At 35.7% G+C, this 26,998-nt stretch overlaps 1 protein-coding gene and 1 long non-coding RNA gene across 4 annotated transcripts in view; one reads left to right on the forward strand and one right to left on the reverse strand.

Moving 5' to 3' along the window:
* The window catches only part of xirp2a (xin actin binding repeat containing 2a), a 58,256-nt gene that overhangs the window by 465 nt on the left and 30,793 nt on the right, over positions 1–26,998 (forward strand). For 2 of the 3 annotated variants that reach the window (XM_028471947.1, XM_028471955.1), the window contains exon 3: positions 23,312–23,426. In XM_028471947.1, the coding sequence (XP_028327748.1) occupies positions 23,312–23,426 (115 nt within the window). Of the gene's footprint in view, positions 1–20,726; positions 20,751–23,311; positions 23,427–26,998 lie in introns of those variants that run through there. The other variant, XM_028471964.1, reaches the window with a different exon arrangement.
* LOC114478907 (uncharacterized) lies at positions 35–25,173 on the reverse strand. The gene is made up of 3 exons (XR_003675925.1): positions 24,972–25,173; positions 24,674–24,725; positions 35–140 (listed from the first exon to the last, which is right to left on the reverse strand). It is a non-coding gene; the product is annotated as an uncharacterized LOC114478907 (long non-coding RNA).

Below are 26,998 nucleotides of genomic sequence, written 5' to 3' on the forward strand. Positions count from 1 at the left end.
GTGAGTACCACCTATGACTTTGTTTCATAATGTAGGTTCGTTCGTAGACAGTTGGATCAGCATGGGGTAATTAGAGAGTCTGACCATTGGAGGCCTTAGGGTTAGGGTTGATCCACTGAGTTGTTCCAAATGTTGTTTATCTACAAATATGAAAAAAGAGGAAAAACTGTGAATCAATTTCATCAATATTTTCAGGTTAAAACGTACAGATTTTTGCATTTTGTGGAAAAAAATCTACTTCCATTGATGGAGTGCCCCAAGGCTCTACTTTGGGCCCACTTTTTTTTTCATTCTGTTATGGTAGAGATCACAATTTATTCACTAGGAATATTCAACCTTGTTACATTCCTTATCCAGAAAGGAGCAGGGAGAAAAACATTCTTATAATGCTTCCCCATACTCAATCAAAACATCAAACAATTGGTTTGCCAAGTTTACACTAACTGAGATAATGATATTAGAGCATTATTATAAAAAAAAACAAAACATTAACAAATTCAAGGATGTACAATACAACTATGATAAGTATTGTTTTCCTATTTTGGTACTGAGATTAGTCATTATTCATGTTGTTTTCTGTGTTTTTTTGAGTCTTTTTGTATATTTTTTTTAATTGTTTTTGTTGCCATTTTGTATATTTTTTTCCCATTTAGTAAAAAAAAAAATGTTTCCATGGTGTTTTTATTGTCCTATATTTTTGTTGTTTTGTGTGTTTCTGTTGTCCATTTGTATATTTTACTCATTTAATGTTTTTGGCATGTTTTGCCAAGTTTACATTAACTGAAATAATAATATAACAGATTATTAGAATAAAAACAACGAAAAAGAAAACCTTAGGAAAATCAAGGACGCATAATACAATACGAACATGGTGATTAGTGTTATTTGTTGTCCTATTTTGGTACTGAGAGTAGCAATGTCATTATTCATGTTGTTTTCTGTGTTTTTTTTAGTCTTTTTGTTGCCATTTTGTATATTTTATAGGACAATAAAAACACCATAAACACCGTTTTCAAACTAAATAGGAAAAGAATACATTTTTTTGAACTGAAATGTATTCAAACAGCTTTTTATCTCGCTATGTAAAGAAGTATTATTAATTATTAAAAATTAAGTATTTATTACGTGACAACGTTCAATGTAAAATATGACTCTTTTAATTTATTTACTCACACACACACACGGCTGTGTGTGTTTGCAGTGTGTGCATCAAGTGTAGGAGTGATGGGCGTTAAAGTGAAAGTGGGACTTTTTTCAAAATAAAACACCCGGAAATTAATTATGAAGATTTTAAAAAATGTTTTCTTTCTTTGTAGTGGTGGTACACAATGTTAGCAAAAGGTTCACGTCATGATCATCTATACCAGATATGGGCAACTGTCAGCCCACGGGTCACATGCGGCCCTCGGCCTAAATTTGTGTGTCCCCATAAATAAATACACAAATTGACCCTAAAAATGCAAAAAATTACAAAAAAAAAACCCCAAACAAAACTTCACTAAAAACACACAAACTGAGAACAAAAACATACAAATTGAGAAAAAAATACACATAATGACAGATAGAATACACAAAATGAGAAAAAAACACACAGAAAATACTCCAAAATCACACATAATGACAACAAAAACCAACAAAATGAGAGGAAAAATAATGCAAAAAAAAAAAAACACTCAAAAATTTAAACAACAAAACAAAACAAAATGACTCTAAAAACACTATCCATCCATCCATCCATTTTAAGACACACTTATTCCCGTTTATCAGGGTCGCTGGGTCTAAAAACACTAATTGAGCAAAATATACAACAGAAACACATGAAACAAAAACAATATAGGACAATAAAAAGACCATAAAAACATTTTTTAAAAAAAAAACAAAATGAGAAAAAAAAAACAGAATGGCAACAAAAAAGACTCCAAAAACACAGAAATAATAAACTAAATGAGAGAAAAATTTACAAAAAGACAACAAAAACACACAATAAATGACTCATAATGTGGCCCCTCAAATCAGACGATCACATTTTTGTGGCCCTTGCTGTGATAAAAGTTGCTGTCTTTGATCAATACACATGTTAAACATGTTGGATTCAAGTATGTTGTTAAGAACATTGTGTTACACAAACCTATTATTGTTAAATCGTTTAAGTATCTGACTCACTGCTCTTTTCTTCTTCTTCTTTTTTTTTTTACTTCACTTGTGCTTTCTGCTCTAAAGAAGTTAAGTGAAAGAAAACAATACCTCATAGCTATGATTCATCATGGCCTCTGTGGTTTGCTTTGGTATAAAAAGTCCATGGTGACTCTCTCTATCCAGCTGGCTTCCCTTAGAGGAAAATCTTCATTCCAAACCCACCCTTTGGTTTTGGGACCAAACGTTCGGTCGACCTACTTTCTCTTACTTTCCTGCTGGTTCCAAAGACTCTGAGCTCAGTGGTGGAGTTTGGAAACTTGGCTAAAACTCCACGTGAACTCAGTGAATTATGGGTATTGTGGAGAGCTCCACTGACTGGGTAACAAACATGTCATTTAGGTCATATTTTTTTTTTTAATGGTTTAAACATAACCATTGTCATGTGTCCCATTATTAAAGGCCATTATCCTGCTTTGTAATAATTACTCTTAATCTTATACCATAGTGGTCACTTCCTGTTGTGTAGATTTCTTGAATGTGTTCTTAACTTATCTTTTAAAACAAAAAATAAAGGATTGTTGCTAGATAACTTCATCTTTGCAGCAAAAACTTTCTTTATAGATTTTTATATTGAGACCAAGCACACAACTGTATTACTGACTCTACACCCCCTAGTGGTGTCATATGGCATTACAAAACGTTTCACAAGTTCTCCACCACTCCATGCTGGTTTTTTTGTTTTTTTTCCTTAAAAATGGAAAATGGACTTGTCTCAAAGCACTTCACAATAATCACAAGGTGCTAATCAACCATTGGAAGCGACTTAGGGTTCATTGTCTTGCCCGAGGACATTTCGTCACATAGACAGGTATAGGGATTGAACCACCAACCCCTTGAAGAAGGAAGGTTTCAGCTTTTTGCAAATGTTTCTCATTAGTCAACTCCATCTCACTTTCTGAAATGATTTATGCCATCTGCTATAGTGTATCTTGTTTATGTTTGACTTGAAGCAATTATTTTACCTTTTTCATCTTTTTTCCATTAATTGATTGTGAAAACGCCAACAAGACTCAGTTTAACCCCTTGCGGTATATTTTAGTGTTGACCAGCAATGTGCTTTTTCTTTGAGACAAGCAAAAAAAATCTCATAAAGACACCATTAAAATTGTCTCTCTTTGTGTGACGTTAGCATTTATATACCTTCACTTCTTGACCTGTGAGAAAAGGTTCAGTATTATGCTATTTTTCACTCATCTATATTCATTCTAACAACCCATAGTATTTGAGGTTTATTTTCCCAAACTTGCCTTTTTTTAGGAACTTTTGCCCTCTGAAAAGTCACTTTCTTGATGCTACTAAAACAGGCTGTTTTGGGGCCTTCATGCCTGAGTAGGCGTGTCTATAGATGCAGGCTTCATGCCTCGCTCTTTTAGAGGCTGATCACTATAGCAATTATCTTTTACTATGCACACACTCTTGTTATTGTTTTCAGCCAAAAACTGTATGTGGCTATATAAGCGGCTATTGTGATTGTGAGTCAGACAAAAACACTGCTCCACTGTGTGTGTGTGCGTGTGCGTGCGTGCTTGCATCGGAGTCAGTTATCTGAGTCAGATGTTTCAAACACGTCAGGTCATGTCAAAGGCGATACGAGGCGATATAACGGCTACTAAATGTGGAACTGATTGTGAGTGCTTCGGATTATCTTTCTACTGTATATCTATATGCTGAATGTAAATATATTTATCTGTGAATAAAGGGACTAGTGGTTAAGAGAGCAGGCTTGTAATCATTCTAATCTTACCTGGTCCATCACCGTGGGATGTTGATCAGTCTCTTATATTAACCATAACTGATCCCTGGGTGCTGCACCGTGGCTGCCCACTGCTCCTCAGGGAGGAGTTAAATGCAGAGAACACATTTTGTGAATGTAGCTTTACATTTATGAAAATATAATATAACGTATATCCTATATTAAACCACAGTGTTTGTTTTAACTGTGAGGTAGTTTGAGAGGGAGGACCACGCATTTTTGTGTAGGGGAGGAGGGGCCAGGATGGTCAGGAGGAGGAGTTTCCACCTTATGACGTCATATTGGGGGAAAAATCCAACTGGCCCGTTTGGAGCTGACTTTTTACAAAATGTGGAATAACAAGGGAGGGAGGAAACAAAACTTTTTCAACTTTGTCCCTCTGAATGAGGCTAAAGGAATGCATTTTACTGTAGCAAAAAACATTATAAAGTGCATTTTTCACAATACTGCCCCTTTAATTTATGCCCTTTTAAATTATAAGCGGTACAGCTGGTCGCTAATGGGAGTGTGTCACAAGCTGGCATTGGAGCACATGCTGTGTTTTGGCATTGTTCAAGTGCTTGGAGGCTGCCTCCTTTTTTGTTGGAAATAGCCTGTGGGCAGTGTCACCGGGCAGGTTGGGCAGCACTCCCAGACTCCTGAACAGGACAGGAGAGAAGGTTTAATAAGGAAGTATGTTCCCTATAAAACCTGACCTTGTATATGGCTTTAAATTTGTCACTTTATAAAAACTGTTATCCATTTTCATTTGTTTAAGCGGCGTGTTGTTATTGCCATAATAATTGTAATAATAATGATTGAATTCTGTGGTTTGTGACCAGCTGAGCCCACAGTCCTCATAAAGAGAAAAGCAGTTTATCTTGTTTATAACAAAGAGGCGCACTTTCCTCGTGGGAAGGTGTTTACAGCAGACATGCTAGACTGAAAATACTCACAAATTCACGCCACTTATCAAAAAGGATGACCTTTTTTCTCTCCGTTGTGGATGCTATACACGAGTTACATAACATGACCTGACTTGGCTCTCATTCAATGCGCAGTGACTGTTAAAAACCAACAGGTGGCAGTCTCAGCATCTGCTGGATGAGATGAAAGTGCACTACAAAGACAAGCAATGTGCTCCCAATCAAGACTTTATTGCAGTGAGAGAATCATTAATCACCCGTGTTAATTAGAGTCTATTTCTGATTCGAGGAGTGTTGTTGAAACGGCCTTTTTGTGTGTGGCTGATGTGGTTCACTTTTGTCAGGATTTACATAATTTACAGCTAATTGTGAAGAGTGTTTACATGCACATTTGTGGAGGCACAGTCAGTCACAGGGGTCACATGACATGAGTCAGACGAGCTTATTTATGAAGTCATGAGGTGATGAGGTGTTTGCATGAATTCGGACAGAAGCCAAAGAGCTCTGGAATGTTCCTGGGGGGGTTATTTTAACAACCCAAAAGCATCGCTGTCGCTAGACGGACTCCACTGACGACGTTCTAATAAAAGACGTTCGCTCACCCAGTGTAGATACACATATTTACATCATGGGATGTTGTAAAAAGCTGAAAGCCTATCAATAATGACAGACCAGTTTTTTTTTAACAATATTGAGTTTTGTCATTTGATGCTATTTAATAAGTCGTGCCATTTCTGCCTAGCAACGCCAGTCGCCATGTTTGTTTGGGGGTAACGTATTGACTCACGTGGTAACAGAAAAGGTTTCGCAGCTGTTGTGTGTTTGAATGTTCGTCCAATGTATAAAATAATACAGATATAATTTTTTTATATCGTCCCAAAAAAAAAAGGTATTGATAAGACGGTTTAAAATGCTGGTCTGGTAGGATGGAAATGTGTAAAAACTGATCTCTAATAACATACGTGTGCTTTCTACGTTTCATATCCGGTAAGTGAACAGTTAAGATTTGAAATGAGGATTTTAGGGGCATCTCGGTAGCTTTAGTTTTCCTTCTAAATGGTAATATGTTATATCCAATGTAGCTCCGTTATAAAGTACACTGTGATTAATGGTGTGTGAGGATTTTACCGCGCGATATTGTCTACATTTTTTGCAGAAAAGAAGCCGGAAATACACATAACGTCATGAACATGTGCTACTTTGGGTACGAGAGTAAGTTGAAAGCTGTTTTATGTATAGTAAGTATAAAAATCAGATTTCTGAACTGAGCTAAATATGGATTTACTGTAATAATGCACATATATCAAACTCAAAGGTCCAGGGACTTATATTTCAAGAAGCACTTACAGGTCAAACATTCTTTTTTTTGTAAAACCTTGTTCAGTTTAGTCTTAGATGTTTCCAACTCAATGCTTTCCTTTTCAGCTGTAACTAGTTTTGGAATTCATTCCATCAAATTCAGTTAAGATTGGAGTTTGACACCCCTGAGGTAACGACTCGAGTTTTGTATAATACTTTACTTGTATTTTATCATTATTTAATTAACTTTTAACCTAATTATGTATGTTTTCTTTTGTTTAGTTTGATCATCTCTCGTGCTCAATTAGTTAGCTTCAAAATAAAGTTATTTCCATAATAACACATTGTCCTAACCTATATAACCCAGCTTTAGCAGTTATGTTACTAATATTTTAATTTTCATCATATATTGATATTATTTGGGAGCGAGATCACTAATTAAATGCCAAAACTAAACTATAATGTAATATAATGTAATTGACATGATGTCACTCAAAGTTAAATAATAGGCTCATCTTGGATTTTTCGAGTTTAGAATCATCACAAAGACACTTTCTCACATGTAAGATTTAAGTCGGAGCTTTAAAACCTGCAGGTGACATTAGGATTAATATTCAGGCCAGTTTGAATACCTGCGTGAGCTGTCATGTAATTATAACCTTTAATCCTCAGAATATGAAGCATGGGGCATTCAGCACAGCAGCCAGCGTCAGGTCTCACAGTACAGGGTATATTTTGAGGGTTGTGTAAAGAGATCCTGAGCCACTGCCAGTATTAATAGTCTTCACCCGTTGAACATTAGTCAGCCCCACGCCTGATGAAAGACACTGAAATCTTACTTTGCATTCACAAAGAGTGGACTGAGGATGACGATGATGATGCACAGCAGGTCTTTCATTTCGAGGGAAAGAGAAAAGGTCGATAACACGTTTGGTAGTAAAATAAAGGAGGAGAGAGTGTGAGGTTCAATGCTCCACATTTTACCCATGATGACTGTTAATGATGGAAATGTTATTGCAATAGTAAACCCAATGAAATTCACATGTAGAATTAATAATAATAATCATGTTTAGCCCCTTTTCAAAAAGTTATGACACTGTTTTGAGACTTTAGCTACCTTTTACCAATACATACTTTTTTCCTACTTTTTTGTCAGTTTTTACAAGTTGTTTTTGACACTTTCATCCAATTGTTTTCCTTTCTTTAATTTGTTGGGCCACTTTTCATCCAAATAAGCTAACTTTTGCCCAGTAAATACCACTTGTTTCCTTTTTTCCCTACATTTTGCCTCATTTTGTTCCACATCTTTGCCCTATTTCACTATTGTTTGCCACATTTTGCCCATTTTTAACTGCCCTGTGCCATTACATACTACCTGGTTCATCTTTAGACCAGCACTCCATGCATTTTAGTCATTTTTCATCCTTTTCTTGCCACATTTTTGACACTTTTGGATCATTTTTGGCCACCTATTACCATGCCTGACTCCACTAACTTGCCTTTTCTATAAAATGTGTCACATTGTAAGGTATTATTATTACATGAAGAAATTAAATATGCAATGGAATTTAATGAGTTCAAAGTGGTCACAAAACTACAATTGGTAAATAAACAGCCCCTAAACAAAGAGGAGCAAAGATATAGGGATTAAAAAAAATGAGCTAACTTAAGCTAAAGCTGCAAAAATGACTTGATAATTATTGATCGTATGATCTACTGAATATCAGGGGTTCTGAACTGGTGACCCACATTTTGCCACTGTCATTAAATCGCGACCAACAAAAAAAAACATCAAATAACCAAATTTAGTTTATACAAATTAGCTGTTGGAAACACAGATTTGTTATCTTTTTTAAGACATCAATCTATATATTTTCCTGTGCATCATGCATTTCACAGAAACAAAACAGACATTATTTATTTATTTTTGACCAGCTGTCTGCGATCCACGCAGTACAGTTTCGCGACCAACTTTTGGATCCAACCCACCACTTGAGAATCGCTAATCTTTATTACATATTCTTACATGTGTATGTATATTGAATTAGTATCGTTGGTACATATTACTTCCTACTTAAAAAAAAAGTACCTGCTCCAGTCTTTCTCTTTTCCTCCCACATTGTTTTTTTTTAGTGTAAAAATGGACCCTGGAATCGCTTTTCTGCCTATTTGTGCAGCCGTACGCCACACATTCTAAACCCTTGTTTCCCACTGAAGTCAATCTTACAAGATAAGTACCTTAATAAGTTCAGAATATTTCAGTATTTAACAAGGAAACACATTTTCTGTTGCCTCGATGAACTGTTTGACATTCAACATGGCTGCCACAGGGGGCGTGGCCACGGTTTTATAACACCATTGCCTCCAAATACACTGTTATGCGTGACAGATTTAGCCGACTAAAACCTTAATGTCATTTAGTTGATTAAAACTACAGTACAGTAACTAAAATATGCCCCATGACTAAATTTGGACTAAAATTACATTGTATTTCATCACTGACTTAAAATGTTCTGTTGAAATGAACATTGCCATTAAGAAACCAAAGACTGAAGACCTAACAGTGGTTCCAGAAAACTCCATCTATTCAGGGGTAAAAGTAAAACTATTCGCACATTTTCTCTTTTGCTGACCAAGCACTTCTTTTCATTTTTGGTTCACGTGGGTTCGGGAATTCTGCTGGATTTGATCCTCATCCTCCACCTAATGTGCCTCCAACAGGGTTTGCGTAGAACCCACAGTGCTCTTTGCTTTCACGCTCCTCTTGGGAATTAATTTTAATATCTCGCAATTAGTAGGAGAATTCTGAGCTTTTCTTCAGACAGCCAGGTGCCGATAATGTAGAAAGAAAAGCCGCACCTACAAGCGGAAATTAACATGCTTTGTAGATCGTTCAGAAGCTTTTACCTGCTGATTACTGCTGGTGATGATAAAAATAGCCTCAGGTTTAGACAGGAGAGCTCAAGTGAAGCTGCTCAGAGGGAAGCAGCAGACAGCTGTGGTCATACTGAGACCGCTGGAAATTTAGATAAAGCTGTCAAGGGAATTTAAATTTGGGGATTTTTGTATAGGAGAGTGTTTACAGGCTCAGATGCTCATTTTGGGCATGTGGTCTCTTTAGTGGATGTAGCAAAGTCTGTCACATCCCTTATGTTTGGTTTGCAAAATGAACTTCCTGAATTGGAAATAGCAAAACTGTTTAATTTCTTTTCTTATTTTTTTTTTAAACAAGGAGACAATATCACACATTTACACGTAATCTGTTTTGTAGTTTAAATGGTTGGGTAAAAATACTGAAATGTTAAATCTCGTACAAAATCTCATTACAAACTCTTGCAAGATGACAACGGTGCTGGCTAATATACAATACATATGTTTTTAAAGTCTATATCATTCCCCTCCCCCTCCACCAAGGTGTAACACTGCTCTCCCTTTTTATATCCTCCCTATAATAAAAGTCTGTATCATTTATTTTAAACATCAAGACAAAACAATGCAATTCTGGGACACAACAAACCAATAAACAAAACAAACAAAAAAAACCAAAACTTGTTTTAAAAATGAGAATATACTATAATACTATACTAATATGAATTGTAATTGAAAATATAATTGTACCTGAAAAATGTATTTGACCCCAACCCCCATCAATGCTAATTCTATCTTTAAAAAATTTACATTTCAGTCGATTATATCAGTTACAGATTTAGTTGACTAAAATCTTAATGTCATTTAATTGATTAAAACTGGACTGTAACTGAAATATGCCCCATGACTAAATTTCAACTAAATTTCTTTAGTGGGTGTATTGGAAATAGCAAAACAGATTTTTTTCTTTTTTTTTTTTTTTTTGAAATAAGGAGGTAATATCACACATTTACACAATCTTTTTTCTAGTCTATAATACACTAATGATAATACACTATAATACAATATAACGCCTACATGTATCGTGCAAATATCCTGATGGAACAACTACAACAATGGTGTAAAATCCAAATGCAATGCAAAAGTTAAAATAAAATATAAACGTATGACTGCTTGGACATTTTGCTTTGATTTTACTAGTCAGCAACAACGATCTTAAAACTAAAGAGCTCAATGTGCAAACAACACAAATAGAATTATATTGAACAGAACAAGAATCACGCAAAAAGATGCAAATGCCTTATCATTGCATCCTGATATTTGTAAATGTAATAGGTTACATTGCAGGCAACAGCCTTGCTAACATTAAACTTATACTTTAGGGACAATATCACACATCTTCTTGATGTTTTTTTCTCATAAAACTGGTGGCTGAATGTCTAGCAAGTGTAGCAATGTCAAATTTTGGGGAAAATCTTGCGTGATTACAGCATTCTAGAATCTGCAGCACAAAACTATGACATTAATAACGATAGTTAATGTTTCTCTTCTGCTTCTAAGCGAAGGTAGTCGCACTCTGTTTCTCCCTCCCTTCCGCCCTTATCTCTCCCTGCTTCGTGTGGTCCCGTGAGCCTAACAAGAGCCTCTCTCTGCAACTCATCCAAAACTGAAATAATGGAATGGATTAGTTGATCTCGGTGCTGTCGACTAGATTTTTTCGACAAAAAGAACCGAGGGTGGTGAACCCGAGTCCGAGTGGGACGTTAGCGGCTGGATTTGCACTTGACCCTTGGAACAAGTGGCGAGTTGTGTGTCTGTCGATTCTTTCCGTGGAAGACGTGGAGGACATCTTCATGATTGGAATAATGATAGTAGGCATGCTGCTGATCGGAGCTGGTGGCTTCCTAATCTATCGAAAAGTCAGTACTACGCTGGCAACTGTTTTGGAAAAGCTGCCAGCGATTTCTGAAGGACGTACTGTAGCAGGGCTTTGAACATTCAGACTCATGTGTTGAACGACATCAGAAGCTTATGGATTGTCTACGCATTATTGATAACAACTTGGAGAAGTTGGACGCCTGGCTTGGAAGTAGTTAGGCCACTCATTGGATTACAGCAGAGAGACCCAGGACAGAAGGCTATTGGAAATTGACATAGCCTGTATCAAAAGCACATTGCTTATCTCTCTTTCGGCTCCCCAGCCAGCCAAGGTTGACTCATTTCTTATCACCAGGAAGTTTCTGCAGACGGCGGCTCTTACGCCCATTCCCTCCCCTCACTCCTTCCCTGCATTTCCACCAGGAAGGTTGATGCTGAACTGTCGCCACACGTTATCTAGCTGTCGTCAGTAGCGTAGCTACGGGTCTTCAATTTCAAAAGCCTTCTCTGGCCATCTGCCCGCCCCCAATCACATCCGTGCTACATGAAGGCGTGGTTGCAGCACCCATCGGTAGCACGCCCATGTCCCCAAATGGCTGGATGTTCTTCTACCTGGCCGTTTTTCCCATCACCTCTCTTCCTGTTTTTTTTATCCCTTTTTCACCTAAATATGAGGGCACCACAAATGGCTGCTCTGGTGTGTTGATGTGTGTTCTTTTGCTGCAACTACCAAGTCAAATTTCTTGTATTGTTCTAAACTGTACCTGGCCAATAAAACTGATTCTGATAAGTTTACCAGCAAGTAATATTGTCTCGTTAGGGAAAGCCGATGAAACAGAAAAGTAATGGAAAATGGTAAAATGAGAAGGAATTTTGTAACGTAAAATTTGATTCTGTAGTTGTGAAGTGTGCACATACTGGTTATAAAGTGGGTGGAGCTTAATCACATCTTGTTGGTTATTAACGCCTATATAGAGAAGGACATCCAAATCACAGGAAAACAGAACTTTTCATCATATTTGTGGTTAAATAAGTACAAATGATAATTGTTGAATGGTTTCTGTAGAAGAAACAAGCCTTGGATAAAAAAGAAAAACATGGCACACATCAAGCTGACAGAGTGGGAAAAGAGCTTTGACAGAGCAGAACAACAAACACTTGTTTGTAGCACTCTTGACTATGTGTTGCATCATGTATTCCCCAAACTGCACACTAAGGAATGGATGCACATCAGATAAAGTTCTAATATTTCAGTTCAACTGCAGCTGGAACAGGGACCAAAGCCGCTAAGTCGGCGTTGTTTACATAAACAAAAAAACAGGTTGACTTAATTTATTCTTTATCATCAGGTAGTACCTCTTTGCATCACAGTGTATTCCACTGCCAATGTAGATATACTTGCACAAGAACCTGAATATCTTTGCCTATGACTATTTATTTTATTCATTAAAAAAAGAAAAAAGAACCCAATTAATATTATTACCAAAATAAATACACATACTGTAAAACAATGTGAGGCATTCAGACATCCAGAGTCAGCCACAGGTATATAAAATAAATAGAAATACATATAACCCTGTAAAGCATTTTCACAATTTCCCTTGATCAAGTAGCACTCTAAATTGTCTTTGTTGTGCCCACAAGCGACTGAAATATTGATATGTTGGGTTGCCCACGGTGCTTGTGTTTAGCTGTAATGAGGACAGTCAAAAGAAGCAGGGCAGGGAAAATAATGTCTCGTGTCACTTCTATGGGATTGTAAGACGAGGTGCCAACAGAATCACAGGGAGAGAAGCAGCTGAAGACGGCTATGACCTTCACATTAACAACACGCCTCGTTGTGTAACCATGAGCATTGTTCATTCAACAACAAGGGGGTACAGTAAGGCAGTCTAATGAATGTGTATGTGTGTGTGTGTGTGTGTGTTGAAACAGATGATGGCTATAGAACAGAAATCACAGAAATCCTTCTTTTTATTTCTGTGATGTAGGTGAGGTGATACGTCAAGTCATAGCCTATAGCTATACCTGTTCTCAGAAAGTAAATTATGGGATTTTGGTTTATTTTGTATTGTAAGATTTTAAAACCCTTGTTTTTGGATTTTTTTGTGCATTTTCCTCTGAGTCCAGGTTTGCTGTTGTAGCTAGAAATGAGCTATAAAGCTAAACATAGCAGTGTCTTTTCGTGTTCAGGGTTCTGAATTTGAATTTGAAATGTATAACTCTCTGAGGGCCAAATTTAGTGAAGTAAAGCTAAAGTTTTTAAGGTTTTTATTGTCTTTGTTCCAACCTTACATTAAAGCTAAAAGTTATTTTTTGAATTGGTTACTTATGCTTGATATAGTTCCTCCACTAATAACTACTCACAGACTCTGTAGAGACAAGAAATAACATTTTTATTGCACTGTTGTGTTGGGAGTGTACTGTGAAGTGCAGCTCGTACACCTGCCATGACCGCGTTCTCGATCTCCGCCACCAGGAGAGAACCAGCCATACATATCACCCAGGCAGGCATTGGTGAAGAGGTGGGTGGGAGCAGCTGTGTGTGTCTCTGCTTGTGTATTGGTTGAGTTTACAAGGAGCGGGGTTAATTAGCATATGTGCGAAATACTTAAGTTCAACGTTTAGATTTAGTTTTAACATTTAACATTTAGATATAAGATTAAGTATTTAGATATGATATGTAACATTTAGATTTAGATTCAAACATTTAGATTTAGATTTAACATTTAACATTTAGATATAAGATTAAGTATTTAGATATATGTAATATTTAGATTTAGATTTAATATTTAGATTTTTAACATTTAGATATAAGATTTAGCATTTAGATATGATGTATAACGTTTAGATTTAGATTAAATATTTAGACTTAGATTTAACATTTAGATATAACAAAACATTTAGATTTAGATTTAAAATTTTCCATTTAGATTAAATATTTAGATGTAGATTTAACATTTAGTTATAACATATACCATTTAGATTTAGATTTAAATATGCAGATTTAATGCTTTTTTTTTACCTCTATATATGAGGTTAAATGTTGTGTTAAATGTAGAAAAATGTGCTAAATATGAGAAAAGTGAGATAATTCATGAAAATGTGCTAGCTACAACTTTTATACTGTAAATTTTTACACTTGGCACCCCATATGCGTGCGCATGTAGAACGAACCGTTGTGATTTACAAACATGAGCAGCTTAATGTGTGCTATACTCTACTTCTTTTTGAAACACTGTTTATATTGGTGGTGCACACAGGCAGCATCAGGGGCAGTTAAATGGTGGCAGGGATCCTCAGGTAAAGACAGGAACATCCAAACAAATAGTTTGTATTAAATTGACGGTGCGGCTGATATGTATTTCTTAGTTATGCAGGGAGTTAAAATAACCCGTACATGCCTGGGACTCTCTTTTGTGTCCAAGTGTGCAACAATTATTTCGACGGTACTGATTAAAAGTGGAAAAAACTACAAAAAAAATCCCCCCACGTTGCTGATAACGGAGCATAGGGGGCGCCATCGCTCGATAGGGAAGCAAAATTTCAACGTCCCAGCCCATTACGCTCAACAGCGCTGGCGAGAACCCTGGTATTATCTCCAGCAAATCCAACAAATGCTCGAGTAAAAAAAAAAACAACTTTTGCTTCTACAACAGATTCTGATTCTGTTAACTTCTTAAATTCCTTTTTTTAAGTAACCATATACTTTATATATACAAAAGTGCCCAGTATGTTTTATGAAAATAAAGTGTAAATAAACTTCCAGCTAAAATGCATTGAGGAGCGAGGTAGTTTAATAAGGTCTGATAGTGCGTTCACTGACACCTAGTGACCGCGTTTACATACTATGCGTATGGTAGCACAATTAAATGTTTTTTTTTTTTGTTAAAAAACATGATTTAAAAAATTGATCTGGACATTTTTTGGATAGATATGTTAATCGTGCGGTGAAAAATCACGATATATTGCCAAATTGTTTTTTTTTCATCAACCCTTAGTCAAAAGTGAGCATTTTTTCGATAAACTCTGTAAATCTGTTCCTCCAGAGTCAAAATTAAATCTCTGAGTGGTCACGGCCAATAAGGCCATGCTAAGTGCCTCCAGTAGCTACTAGCTTCCATTAGCTCTCTGCTGTAGAGTCCTCTGAGTCACATTTGAGAGCAGCCACTTGTGTGTATACTCTAGTTAAGACCCATACGGATGCGTTCACAGCCCAACAGCCCAGGAGCAATGTGTCTGCTAATCGTCTTTAGGTGTAAACACAGCGCACGTGTTCTCATGCACGCTCTCACTGCCCCGTGTTTCGTTTGCCAGCAAGGGGTTCTTGTAATCTACAATAAAGTGCACACAGCAGTGAGTCATGTGTGACTCTTTTGGCAGGGCCCTCGAGTAAATCATTATAAACCAGGCAGAACTCCAGCAAAAAAAAAAACACACACACACACACACACTGCTGCATTACACACAGCACTTATTTACCATTTACAATATGTCGAATGAAGAGACTCTAATGCAGAGGTAGGCAACTTTTATCACAGTGTGGCCAAAAAATTGTGTTTGTTTGATCTAAGGGCCACATTATCAACATTCATGTCGGCATTTAGAATAATGAATAATCTGAGCATTAATACAGAAATCAATTTATCAGTTTTTATAGTAATTGTATGTGTTTTCTGTCATTTTGTGTATGTTTTTTGTTTTGCATTTTGTGCATTTCTGTTGTCCTTTTGTGTATTTTTCCTGTAAAATATGTTTTTTTTGTATTCATATTGTGTATTTGTGAGTAATTATTGTATATTTCTGTTTTGGATGTTTGTTCGTACTGAGGGTTTGCAGAGTCTTTTTTCAAGTTTTTCTTGTCTTTTTGTATACTTTTTTGTGATTTTGTGTAATTTTCTGAGTACATATGTGTAATACTGTTGTTGTTTTGTTCATTTTTGTTGTAGTTTTGTGTGTTTTTGAAGTATTTTCTGTGTGTTTCTCTTGTCTTTTACTGTATTTTCCTGCAATGTTGTAATAACTTGCTAGAAAAAAGGTTTAAAATGATCCTTGACATAGTTTCTTGCATTGCATTGTGGGATGTTTGGTCACAGAAGCAATTTTTCTTCATTCTCACTGTGATTTCTTCTATTTTTTTGCTTGACACCATTTTTGTTCTAGTTTGTTCTCAGTATTCCGTGAGATATCGCCTCACTTTGTGAGAAATTTGTCTTTGTGTAAATTCCAAAATGAACACCCGCCATTGTTTTGCCAGAACTTTCAGTTCGTGAAATCACCAGAAATGTCAGTTTTTGAAATCAGTAAAATACATCCATCTACGGGACTCCACATCCCACAATGCAATGCGCCAAACTTCTCCGACACGTTAAGAAACCAATTGTTTACAGTGGAGTTTAAAACAAACTTCCAAGCAGCTATTATAACTTTTCATACATGTTTCTGAGCAAATGACATTTGCTTTATTGATCAATGAAGCTGACTATGAAATGGCATACTAACGTACTACTCATACTACTCATACTAAGTCTGATGTCAAAATGTGTATGTAGTGCGTTCACGTTCGATAGTATGAAAAGATTGAGTATGCCAGAAATACTTGGATGTATACTATATCGGGACATTTTTTACGTATGCACAATGGGCACACTAGTCATACTAAACCTACCCATGATGCATTGCGAGTGGAATGTAGAATGGTCCTGGGACCAGCTTCAAGCTAAAAATCAAACATCCTCTTTTCAAAACAAAAGCATTTCTTCTTGTTGTCCATTAGTTTTTTTTTTAACTCTTCAAAAATCTCCGAAATGTCATAATGAAATCTGTCCACGTGAGTTTTATGGATCAAATGAGCACATGTTGATATTCAACTTGGTCACTTTCTCACATATAATGTTTTCAGAACTTTTAAAGGTGGAGAATCAACAGAGATATTTAGCCTCAGAGTGCTTCAGGTTTTTGTCGTCGTAGGTTTGAAATGCATCTTGGGAAACTCGGAAATATACTTCAGTAGGAACAATTATCATAGTATATAGTAGTTTGTATAGTATGGAGTGTGACATTTGGAATACAGCCTGTCTTTATCTGATCAAAAATGATTTGAAACGGTTTAAGCTAACACGTGTTGTGTCTCTCTTCATTCTCCTTGTACTCGCCCTTTTTGCTTGTTAAAATGGAAAAATCCTGCCAATACTGTGCTGTCCATAACCCTGCCAATAAGGAGATGCACTTTAAAAACCACTTTGTTGCAATTGTACAACTCCCGATCCACCAAACACTTAATGGAGCTGCTTCGTTTTGTCCTAGAATTACGGGCTGACCTTTGAGAAAACTCGTAAACCACCGTGATTCAGTTCAAGATCGTATCTCTCCCTTTAACATTTCCCCTGCTGACACCTGTCGCACCCCGCGTGTTCGGAAATACAACCTTTGGACTGACTTCCTACTTAATTGACTTTATTAAATGCAACATTTCTTAGGCGGGATGACAGGGGCGTGGAGAGGCTTCACGATGGAAACCCTGTCGTGTGTCATTTGAAACCTCGCTAGCAACGTAGCAGCTAACTCGAGGATGTAAATGCCAACAGCTGATATGAGACAATCAGGAGGGAGAAGTAAAGTGTGTCGCTTAATGTGAATGATGACGTAGTCGTAGACAAATCTCCGTAATAAACGGTGATATATGACAGACAATTAATAATGTGGGGCATCGATTGTAAATTTGCACGTGCTAAAATAAACAGCAACTTTTTGCAACATTTAGCAACAAACCACGTTTAAAAAAACAGGTGTGAATTTTTAAATTTTTTTTAAATGTTACTGTCAACCAGATTTAAAGCAATATTTGTGACATATTTCTTTTCTCGTAAATATAATGTAAATCTAAACATTAAATCTAAATGTTACATCTAAATGTTAAATCTAAATGTTAAATGTTGAATCTAAAAGTTAAATGTTGAATCTAAATGTCTAAATGGCTAAATATTTAGCTAATATGCAAATTCACCGGAAGTACCAACATAAAAGCTCATTCTGGTGAATTTGCAAATCAGCTAAATATTTAGCCATGACAGTTAGATTTAAAATTTAGATTCCGATTTAACATTTAGATTTAGATTTAACATTTAGATTTAGATTTAACATTTAGATTTAGATTTATATAACATTTAGATTTAGCATTTAAAATTTACATTTAACATTTAGATTTAAGATTTAGATGTCACATTTTACATTTAACATTTAGCATTTCGATTTAGATTTAACATTTAGATTTAACCTTCATATTTAGATTCAACATTTATATTTGACATTTATATTTAGACTAACATTTACATTTAACATTGACATTATATTTTTACGAGAAAAAAATCACAAATTTCACAAGTATTGCTGTAAAACAAGTTTTTAAAGAAAAATGTGGCTACATGAATAACTCATAGCTTATCGCTCACTTGATGTATTTTTGATAAACTTGTTTTCGTCAACACTAAAATGTGACTGGCTCAGCTTCAGATTCTAATTTAGTTAAATGCAGGCAAATGACCAAACTCAAATACTAATCTTATCTTTGACTATATTTACACTCTTATAGGGTTCATCATGTGCGTTAATTCACAATATGTGGGATTGAAATGTCAGATCAATGTTTTTAACCTCTGGTGTTTGACTGCAATGACTCATTAGAACAGAGTTGAACAACTTTTAATCACAACACAAGCATGTGATTGTTTGATCCAAAGGCCACATTATCAACAGTCACGTTAGCATTTAGAACAATGACCAATCTGAGCATTAATACAGTAAATTATGATTTTATTGTTGTTTTGTGTATTTACGTTGTTGTTTTGTCATTTTCTGTCATTTCTGTTGTTGTTTTGAAGACATGTTGCATGTTCTGGCATATTTTTGTAGTCGTTTTGTGTATTTTTGTAATTTTGACTGTTATGAGTCAATTACTGTGTTTTTAGAGTCAGTGTTTTTGTGTATTATTATTTGTATATTTTTCTTGATATTTATTTGGGTTTTTTGAGTAAATTTGTGTATTTTTTTTTGATCCTTTTTGAATATTTTTCTGTTACCGTATTTTGTATGTTTCTGGTATCGCGTATTTTGGTTTTTGATTTCATTTTTTGTGTGTGCTGCACAAAATCAGACCGTTGCTCATGTCTGTATTAGAATATAACATATATTTTTGGTGGTACTTTTCTGTAAATGTAATTGTAATATAAAAAAAAAAATAGTAATAATTTTACAATCATTGGGTGATTAGAGGTTAATTTGCAGACGTGATGTCGGTAGCAGTGAGAAAAGGTCAATATCCTGGTCTCATACTGTATATCACTATAAATCATCAAGATAAAAATAAAATAATGACATTTTATATTAAACATTTTGTATATATACATGTATAAAATTCTGGGTTGGATTTTGTCTATTGGTATTTTTTTTTATGGATACATTAGTGCTGTACCCCAAGGCATAGGTCACTGAGTTTAAAGTTTTAAGAATTTAAAGGAATATGAATAATTTCCTATTATTTTGTAGTCTTGTTTACAATTTCAAAATACTCATATTTTTTATTTCCATCACAATATTCTCACAAACTTTGTATGATGATGCCCATTTTATGAAATATAATGCAGTGAAAATCCTTCATCTTTGACCCAAATACAAAAAACAATAATAATAATAAACTCAGTGTTTAAGTGGATGCTATCAACAAGGCCCTAAACAATAAGTAATTATATTTTAAAAACTAAACAATCTGTTTTTTTAAAAAAAAAATTAATACGTATTTGTAAGATGCATTGTCATGAACATAATTAGCATGTTGCTAACATTATGGGGTTTGTTTTTCTCCAAGCAACGCCTGAATTGCTGCATAAAAGCTCTGGTTTAATGCAATTCAAAAGTTCCAGTTTGAAAAGGTTGATTTACTTCCATTCTTTCTACAACACATCCCTGTTACTTTAATATGTGCCTGTAGGAGCTAAAAAAGAAAAAAGCCTTTTAACGTGTGCATTAACATGTGTTCCAGTGCCACCAAACACAATGGCTTTAAGTGAAAGTGAGAAAAAAAAAAACCCCTTAAGATGGACAACACTTTACTTTTCATTCAGTGACATTTAAATGTGTGCCTTCACTCCAGGCCTTAACAGCACAACGGTAGTCGCTCACTTATAAACCAGCTGCCACACTGTAGTATGCAAATCACCATGCTTGGGTTTAGCCGAGTGTGATTTTCAGTTTGGGTTTACATTCGTTGCAGCATTTCTAAAATGACACTTAGCACCTTCGTAGAGGTTCTGATGGCTGCTGTCACGGGTTTGTTGTCCCTGGGCTTTGACGTCTGGATAGAAGCTGTCGGAGGAGCCCCACGGGGGAAACATTTGGTTTGCAAATGAAACGAGTAGACACGCACACACTCCTTCTCGGACACAGGTGCAAACGTTTGTCCCTCGCTGGGATGATTTACAAGCGAATAGGCGTGTCGCACAAGCTGTTTTTCCTAGTTTGGACAAAATGCTTTCAGATGGAAAATAAACAAAACAAAACAAAAAGAACAATCGTGTGTCGCACTTTTGATCAACACGGGCCTGTAAACACTGCTTTAGTTACAGCCTGAGCGGCTCCATTAATATTCAACCAAGTGCTGTTTACACTGACTTTCCAGTCTTTGCTTAATGTGCGCATCGTGTTCTAGGTCGACTCTAGTTTTATTCAAATATGTGTGTGTGTGTGTGTGTGTGTCCACGTGTGTTGGGCACAGCAGGCGACAGCAGCAATGTTTAACTGGAAGCCAGAGCTCAAACAGCACCTGACGTTTGACTGTATCATTTTTCATGCTTAAGGTATGTGTGTCAGAGTGGATGTGTGTTGTTTTGTGTGCAACGTCAAAAAAAAAAAAAAAAAAATGTATTTAATCATGTGAAAGTTTAGAAACATTTGTAAAGGTGTATTAACTCAATGAAAGCTTTGTTTTAGTTATTTACGCTACTTTGTATTGTGAATATGTTATTACTGGAATGTTGCTAGATTAATGCCTACTATATATATATATATATATTTAAAAGCTAATCATTTAAACCAGATCTCTGCTGTTACTCTGCTTTTGTCCAAACATACTGTATGTTAGTGTAATCATTTTTAAATACCTTTAATGTTTAAAGTGCTTCAATTTGTCCTCCTGGTCAATAGGTGGCAGTAGGGATATTTAGTCAGGGAATATTGCGATGTTTATTATTTGATGATATGAGTGTTTGTTAATGAAAGCTTTAAGACAGAGTTAATTTCAAAACAATTAGCGACGACTCGATGACCATTGATTATTGTTGGAAGTAGGAGAATTATTTGTTTCGCTAAACCCAACTTTTAAAAGACTTTTGTGGTTGTAGATAGAAGAAAATGTCATTTTACAACAAATTTTAAACTTACTCCAATTAAAGATGGTGTTATTAGTACACAACAATATTTAATCTGTGATATTGGTCCAAAGTACATTTTTGTTCTGCTCCAGTTCAGGCTACTTAAGCTAACTTTTCTGCCTTAGCAAAAGCTAAATCTAGAAAAAACATATATGAGCTATACACAATACTTTTAAATACAGTTTGCATTCTATATCCCATCAGCTGTTTTTATGTACTTGACTGTTGGATGAAATCAAACATATAAAGCTTTGTGATTTTAAAGATCTGGTGTTTTACTTTCAACTTAGTAACGCTGAGTAACGTTTTTCTGTTTTGGTTTCATTAACTCCACCAAGGAGGTCATATTTTTACCGGCTATTATTCATTTGTTTGTTTGACTGTTTGCAAGATTATTTTAGAAGTACTGAACGGATTTTGACAAACCTAAGATAGACCTTACACCATGGAAGATCACATTCCTTTTTTGAAAGGGATTTGAATCATAGACTAATGGATCAGCATCAGTTTTGTCATTTGCGAAATTTCCAAACTCGGAAATTGACTGCAAAATTGACTGATGTATACGGAATTTTGGTTAAATTTGTTTTCATGACATTTTGACCTTTTGAAATAAAATGGACCTACTGTATCATTATTAATGGGGTTATACATGTCTTACAAGCCTTTAAAATGATCCAGATAAGATATTTGGCACTTGTTGAAGGTTTGCGCTCTCTGAATGCTCTTGTTTTGATTTTGTTTGGGGGGGGCGGGATCTGTACCATGACGAAGCATGTTAGTCACATAAAGTCTGGGTTATTTGGCTAATGTGAGTGGAACTCTACCAATTTTAATGATAGCACGCTTCTCTGGCCTAGTCGGAAGAGGTGGGCTTGAGTACGCAACGATTGGTCCGTACGGGTGCAATGGTGTTGAAGAGTTCCTGTTGGACTGATGAAGAGACATAGGACAGGATCAAGCAGTAGCTGTACAAGATACACGGACATTTTGAAGTTTTTGGCAAAATCTACGGCCATTTTTATTCCGTATATTACATTTATGACGTATATGTTGACTAGGGCTGGGTTGTTTATGCCCTGGCATGGTACGGAATAGCTTGCCCCAATAGATTAGTGAGATAAAGCTCGCTGGACTTTGTCAGAAAATGCATGTTTGATTCTTTAGGTATCAGCTGGGTTTAATTGTGTCTGTGTGAGATTGATTTCCATAACCTACACCAGAGAAAGGCAAATTTTATCATCAGCATTTAGAATAATGAGCGATCTCAGCATTAATACAGGTAATAACAAAAGGTTTTTATAGTAATATTAATAATTCATTTTATTTATAAGCGCTTTTAAAAAACACTTTACAGTTAAAACAATTTCACACAACTACAAAAACAAACTACAACAACAAAGGTAAATACAGAAAATAAGTAGCAATCGTAAGTTAAAAGCTAGTTTTCTCTTATTCTATGTATGTTTGTTGTGAAGCATTTTGTGCATTACTGTAGTTCTTTTGTGTAAATTTTCCTGTCATATTGTGTATTTGTGTTGCCTTTTTGCGTTTTTTTGGGAGTATTTTTTTGTGTATTTCTGTTGTCGTTTTGCTTGTTTGTGAGTACTGTGGGTTTGCGGAGTAATTTTTTCTTGTCATTTTATGTATATGTGTATATTTTGTGTAATACTGCTGTCGTTTTGTTCATTTTTGTAGTAGTTTTGTGTGTTTTTGGAGTATTTTCTGTGTTTGTATCTTGTCTTTTACTGTATTTTCCTGCAATGTTGTAATTCTTTGTTTTTTTTGTATTCTTGCTCTTGTTTTGTGTATTTTTCTGTCATTTTGTACATTTACTTTGGGGGGCGCATAAAATTAGGCCGAGAGCCGCACGTGGCCCCCGGGCCGCCAGTTGCCTATGTCTGACCTCCACCTTCACCTCTGAATCTGCTGTTGGAAATGTACAGGTGTTTCCTCTGATAACTTCCTTTCTTTCTCTCTCTCAACAGGAAGTCACACTCGTCCACACCTCCCCAGTCAAAAAGCGGACGCCTGAAAACCTTTCCCAGACCAGTTCGTCCACGGACCCGACCATGGCAGCACCTCAGGATGATGCCACTCTTCGTAAGTATTCTCTAGCTTTTCTTTTCAAGTGTTAGTTACCCTCCTAAAGCATAGATGGAACATCAGACAACACACGGTCAGAGGCCCAGCTCTGAGATTGCATCATGGTTACACCACTCAAACAAACAACCACAACTACAGTATAGTTAATGCTATGCTTTCTCCCATTTGTTCTATGAGATAAACATTTCGCAGAAAGCTGCTTTTAAAAAAGTAGTTTGTTCATTTTCAGATAAGGCCGTCCTCCTTGGCAGCTTTTTAATAGAATGCTGGAGGCTGCCTTGATACTGTGCTTCCATTATAGCGATAGCAGTGGCTACCTCTGGTTTGTTTTCTCCATGGACGCAGATATCCATTTAACACTATGATAGAGCTTTCAGTGCAAGGTACAGTACTGTTTTAAAAAAAAGTAAACTCTAAGGATTAACACCACAATAGAGCTGATATTTAGTTACGGCTACTTCTTGCACCCGACTTTCCATAGATGGTAGCCAGCTGTACTACAACATATGTTTCTTCCCAAAATATGTTCAAACTTTCTGATTAAGATATGCTAATACTGATAATAAAGATACAATATACACTGATATATGCACAGAATTGTCTCTTAAAAAGAGTTAAGAAGGACTTAATTATACTAGTACTTACTAGCTGTATCAGCACCAAAATAATTGATGCGTTGAGCATCTGGTTTTTCCGCGATCACAGAAAAATGGATAGAAGTCTCAGAATTAAGTTTCGAAATTAGAAATAGTTAAATGAAACCGTGGATACTCGTTAATTTGCCCATTAAATGAATGTTTAAATGTGCAGTGAGTGTTCAGAAGAAACAGATGGACATATCAGGTATCGCGCAAACCAAAACCGTTTTGTCCCGTACTTCTGAAGCACTGAAATGTAACTTATTTAATCTATATTAAGCATTCATCTTTGGCATTGGAAAGCAGATTATTTGGAAATAAAACCAAAATTGGTTTACTGGAAATGTAAAATGGGAAATCAGGTCCCTTGATTGATTTCATAATATGACGTCAATACTCTTGAGTCCTGATTCCACCTTGACGTTAAAAGAAAGAATTGCCACAAGTGTATCTGTCTGTTAATGCTGTGTCCAATATTGTTGCAAAAATAACCAAGATACCAACAATTTGAATTGTTAGTACCTTGGGTTCTGGGCGTGGATGTACTGTATGTGTGAGTCATGTGTTTTGCATTGTACCTTGACACTGTTGGAAGGCGACACGTACCTCATGTTGGGAGGCAGAAAAGCACTGGATAATGTTCTTCCTGTTGCTACGTCTGCAGGGAGAACGTCACATTGTTTGTTAGCATTGATGCATTATAAGGCTGTGAATACTTACTGTGTAATTAGTATATCATTAGCGTCCATGTCACACAGAGTCAACATGTCACACTGTTTATAGCGAGGCTAAAAATGATTGAGGATGATGTTGATAGCTGAGGGTTAGAGTCCAAAGTGATGGATGTGTTGACAGTCCTCCAAGTGTCAAACTCACACATGCTTGTAAACTCCATCTTACATACCAACGTCCTGCATATTTACTCAGGTGGACTTATTGCCGTCCCATCCTCAAGGCTTTCCCGTCACCTTCCACTCCTCTTAAATCTTGGCGCCACGTCTAAACTCGGAGCTTGTTGACGATCCAAGCCATTTGTTATGCCAGAGCGATGGCTTTTTTGTCTGACGTGACAAAGCTGACAGCTCCAACATAACGTAATCCGCCAATTGGACGTGTGACAGTGGCGACGGAGGATAGTCACTGTAAAGTAAAAGCGCTTTAAACAGATGCAAAGCTCACCTTCAAATAACCAGTCTGCTGCTTCTTCTAAACTGGCTTCCTTGTTTATATGTTTCCTTCTCGTGTTACATCACAATCACTACTTTAGAACGAACTGCTAGGGATGTGACCAAAATATAAATCTTATTTTATATTTACCTGTCCAAAAAATTAAGCCTTAATTACTCAGACTCTTCCTTTGTTGGCCTTGTATTTGTTACCGTTGGTGGTTGTTAAAGGGCATGGGGCAAAGGTCAAAATTAAAATTTTTTATGGGTTGATGGTTTCATTAAGATCAGACATTGGGAACTAGCGGGGGTCACATGTAGCCCCCAAAACAATCAAAAGACTCCAAAAACACACAAAACAACAAAAACATAAAGAATACACAAATATACTTAAAGATATACACAAAACTACGTCAGAGATAAATAAAATGACAGAAACGTACACAAAATGACTAAAAATAAATAATACATAAATAACAAAATACACAAAGGACTCCTTGAACAAAAAAATCACAAAAAAAAAAAAAACCTTCAAAATGACACACACAAAACAACAGCAAAAAGACAGAAAATGACAAGAAGAAGACACAAAACTACTTTAGAAAAAACAAAATCACAGAAAAACGCACAAAATTATTATAAAAACAGACAAAACTTTGTCAGAAATAAACAAAATGACTTAAAAAAACACAAAACTACGTTAGGAAAAACACAAAAAATTCCTTGAACAAAAGATCATCACACAAACCTAGCAAATGACTCACAAAACAACAACAAAGAGACAGAAAATGAAAAAAACTATGTTAGAAATACACAAAATGACAACAAAAAAAAACACATTTACATTAAATTACATTGAAAATACACAAAATGATGACAACAAAATCACAAATGGCTCTAAAAAACACTCACAAAATGACAAGGACAAGTTTCCCATCTCTGCTTTAGACGATATTCTGTGTTGATCTTAACTCGGACTATTGCACTGTGCGCCTAAAAAAGGTTGGTTTCCTGTTTTGAACCAAATGCTCACTGCTTCCCTATTCCCAGTTTGCCCTTTACTGTCACACAGGTGAACTTCCATGAAGTCCTTCTGTGGTTGATTTGTTCTGAGGTCTGTCATTTGTACTATTTTGGGATTTGTGCATCAACCTTTGCTTATGCACTTAACAACCCGCATGTTTGGATGCTTATGTAAGGTCCTCGAGGGAGTACTTACAGTGTATCTTAGAACCAGTAGGTTAGTGGAGTTCAAACCTCGCACATTTATTACTGTTTGTTGCTTGTCAACTTATTCATTTCCATTTTGTTTCCTTTTCATCGGCTTTTTCAGATTAGATGTTAGTACTGTTTGTTAGCGTTATTGAACTGCCAAATATGCTTAATTCAGTTAAATAACTAAATTGTTGTTATTAATTTTATATTGCTGCGGAAGTGCACAACATTTGCCATCACGCCACTTGTTTTACAGCAAAAATAAAATATCAGGGTCATCCCAAAACATGTAATTCAGGGTTTAGTCCATGTAAGTGCTTCATCCATTTTTATTTATTTATTTATATATATTTTATTTAATTTTTACAAAAAAATAATAAAAAAATATTTAATGAAAATAAAACAAATATACATTTATGTTTTTTAATAAATATAAATATAAATAGAAAATGTATGTCATACTCTCCCAAAATATGCATGCAATGTCATTGATTTTCTTTAGCATTATTATTATTAATCATAATCATAAAGAAAGAGATTTTAACAATAA

The sequence above is a fragment of the Gouania willdenowi genome, chromosome 2 (assembly GCF_900634775.1).
Source record: "Gouania willdenowi chromosome 2, fGouWil2.1, whole genome shotgun sequence".
NCBI lineage: Eukaryota > Metazoa > Chordata > Actinopteri > Blenniiformes > Gobiesocidae > Gouania > Gouania willdenowi.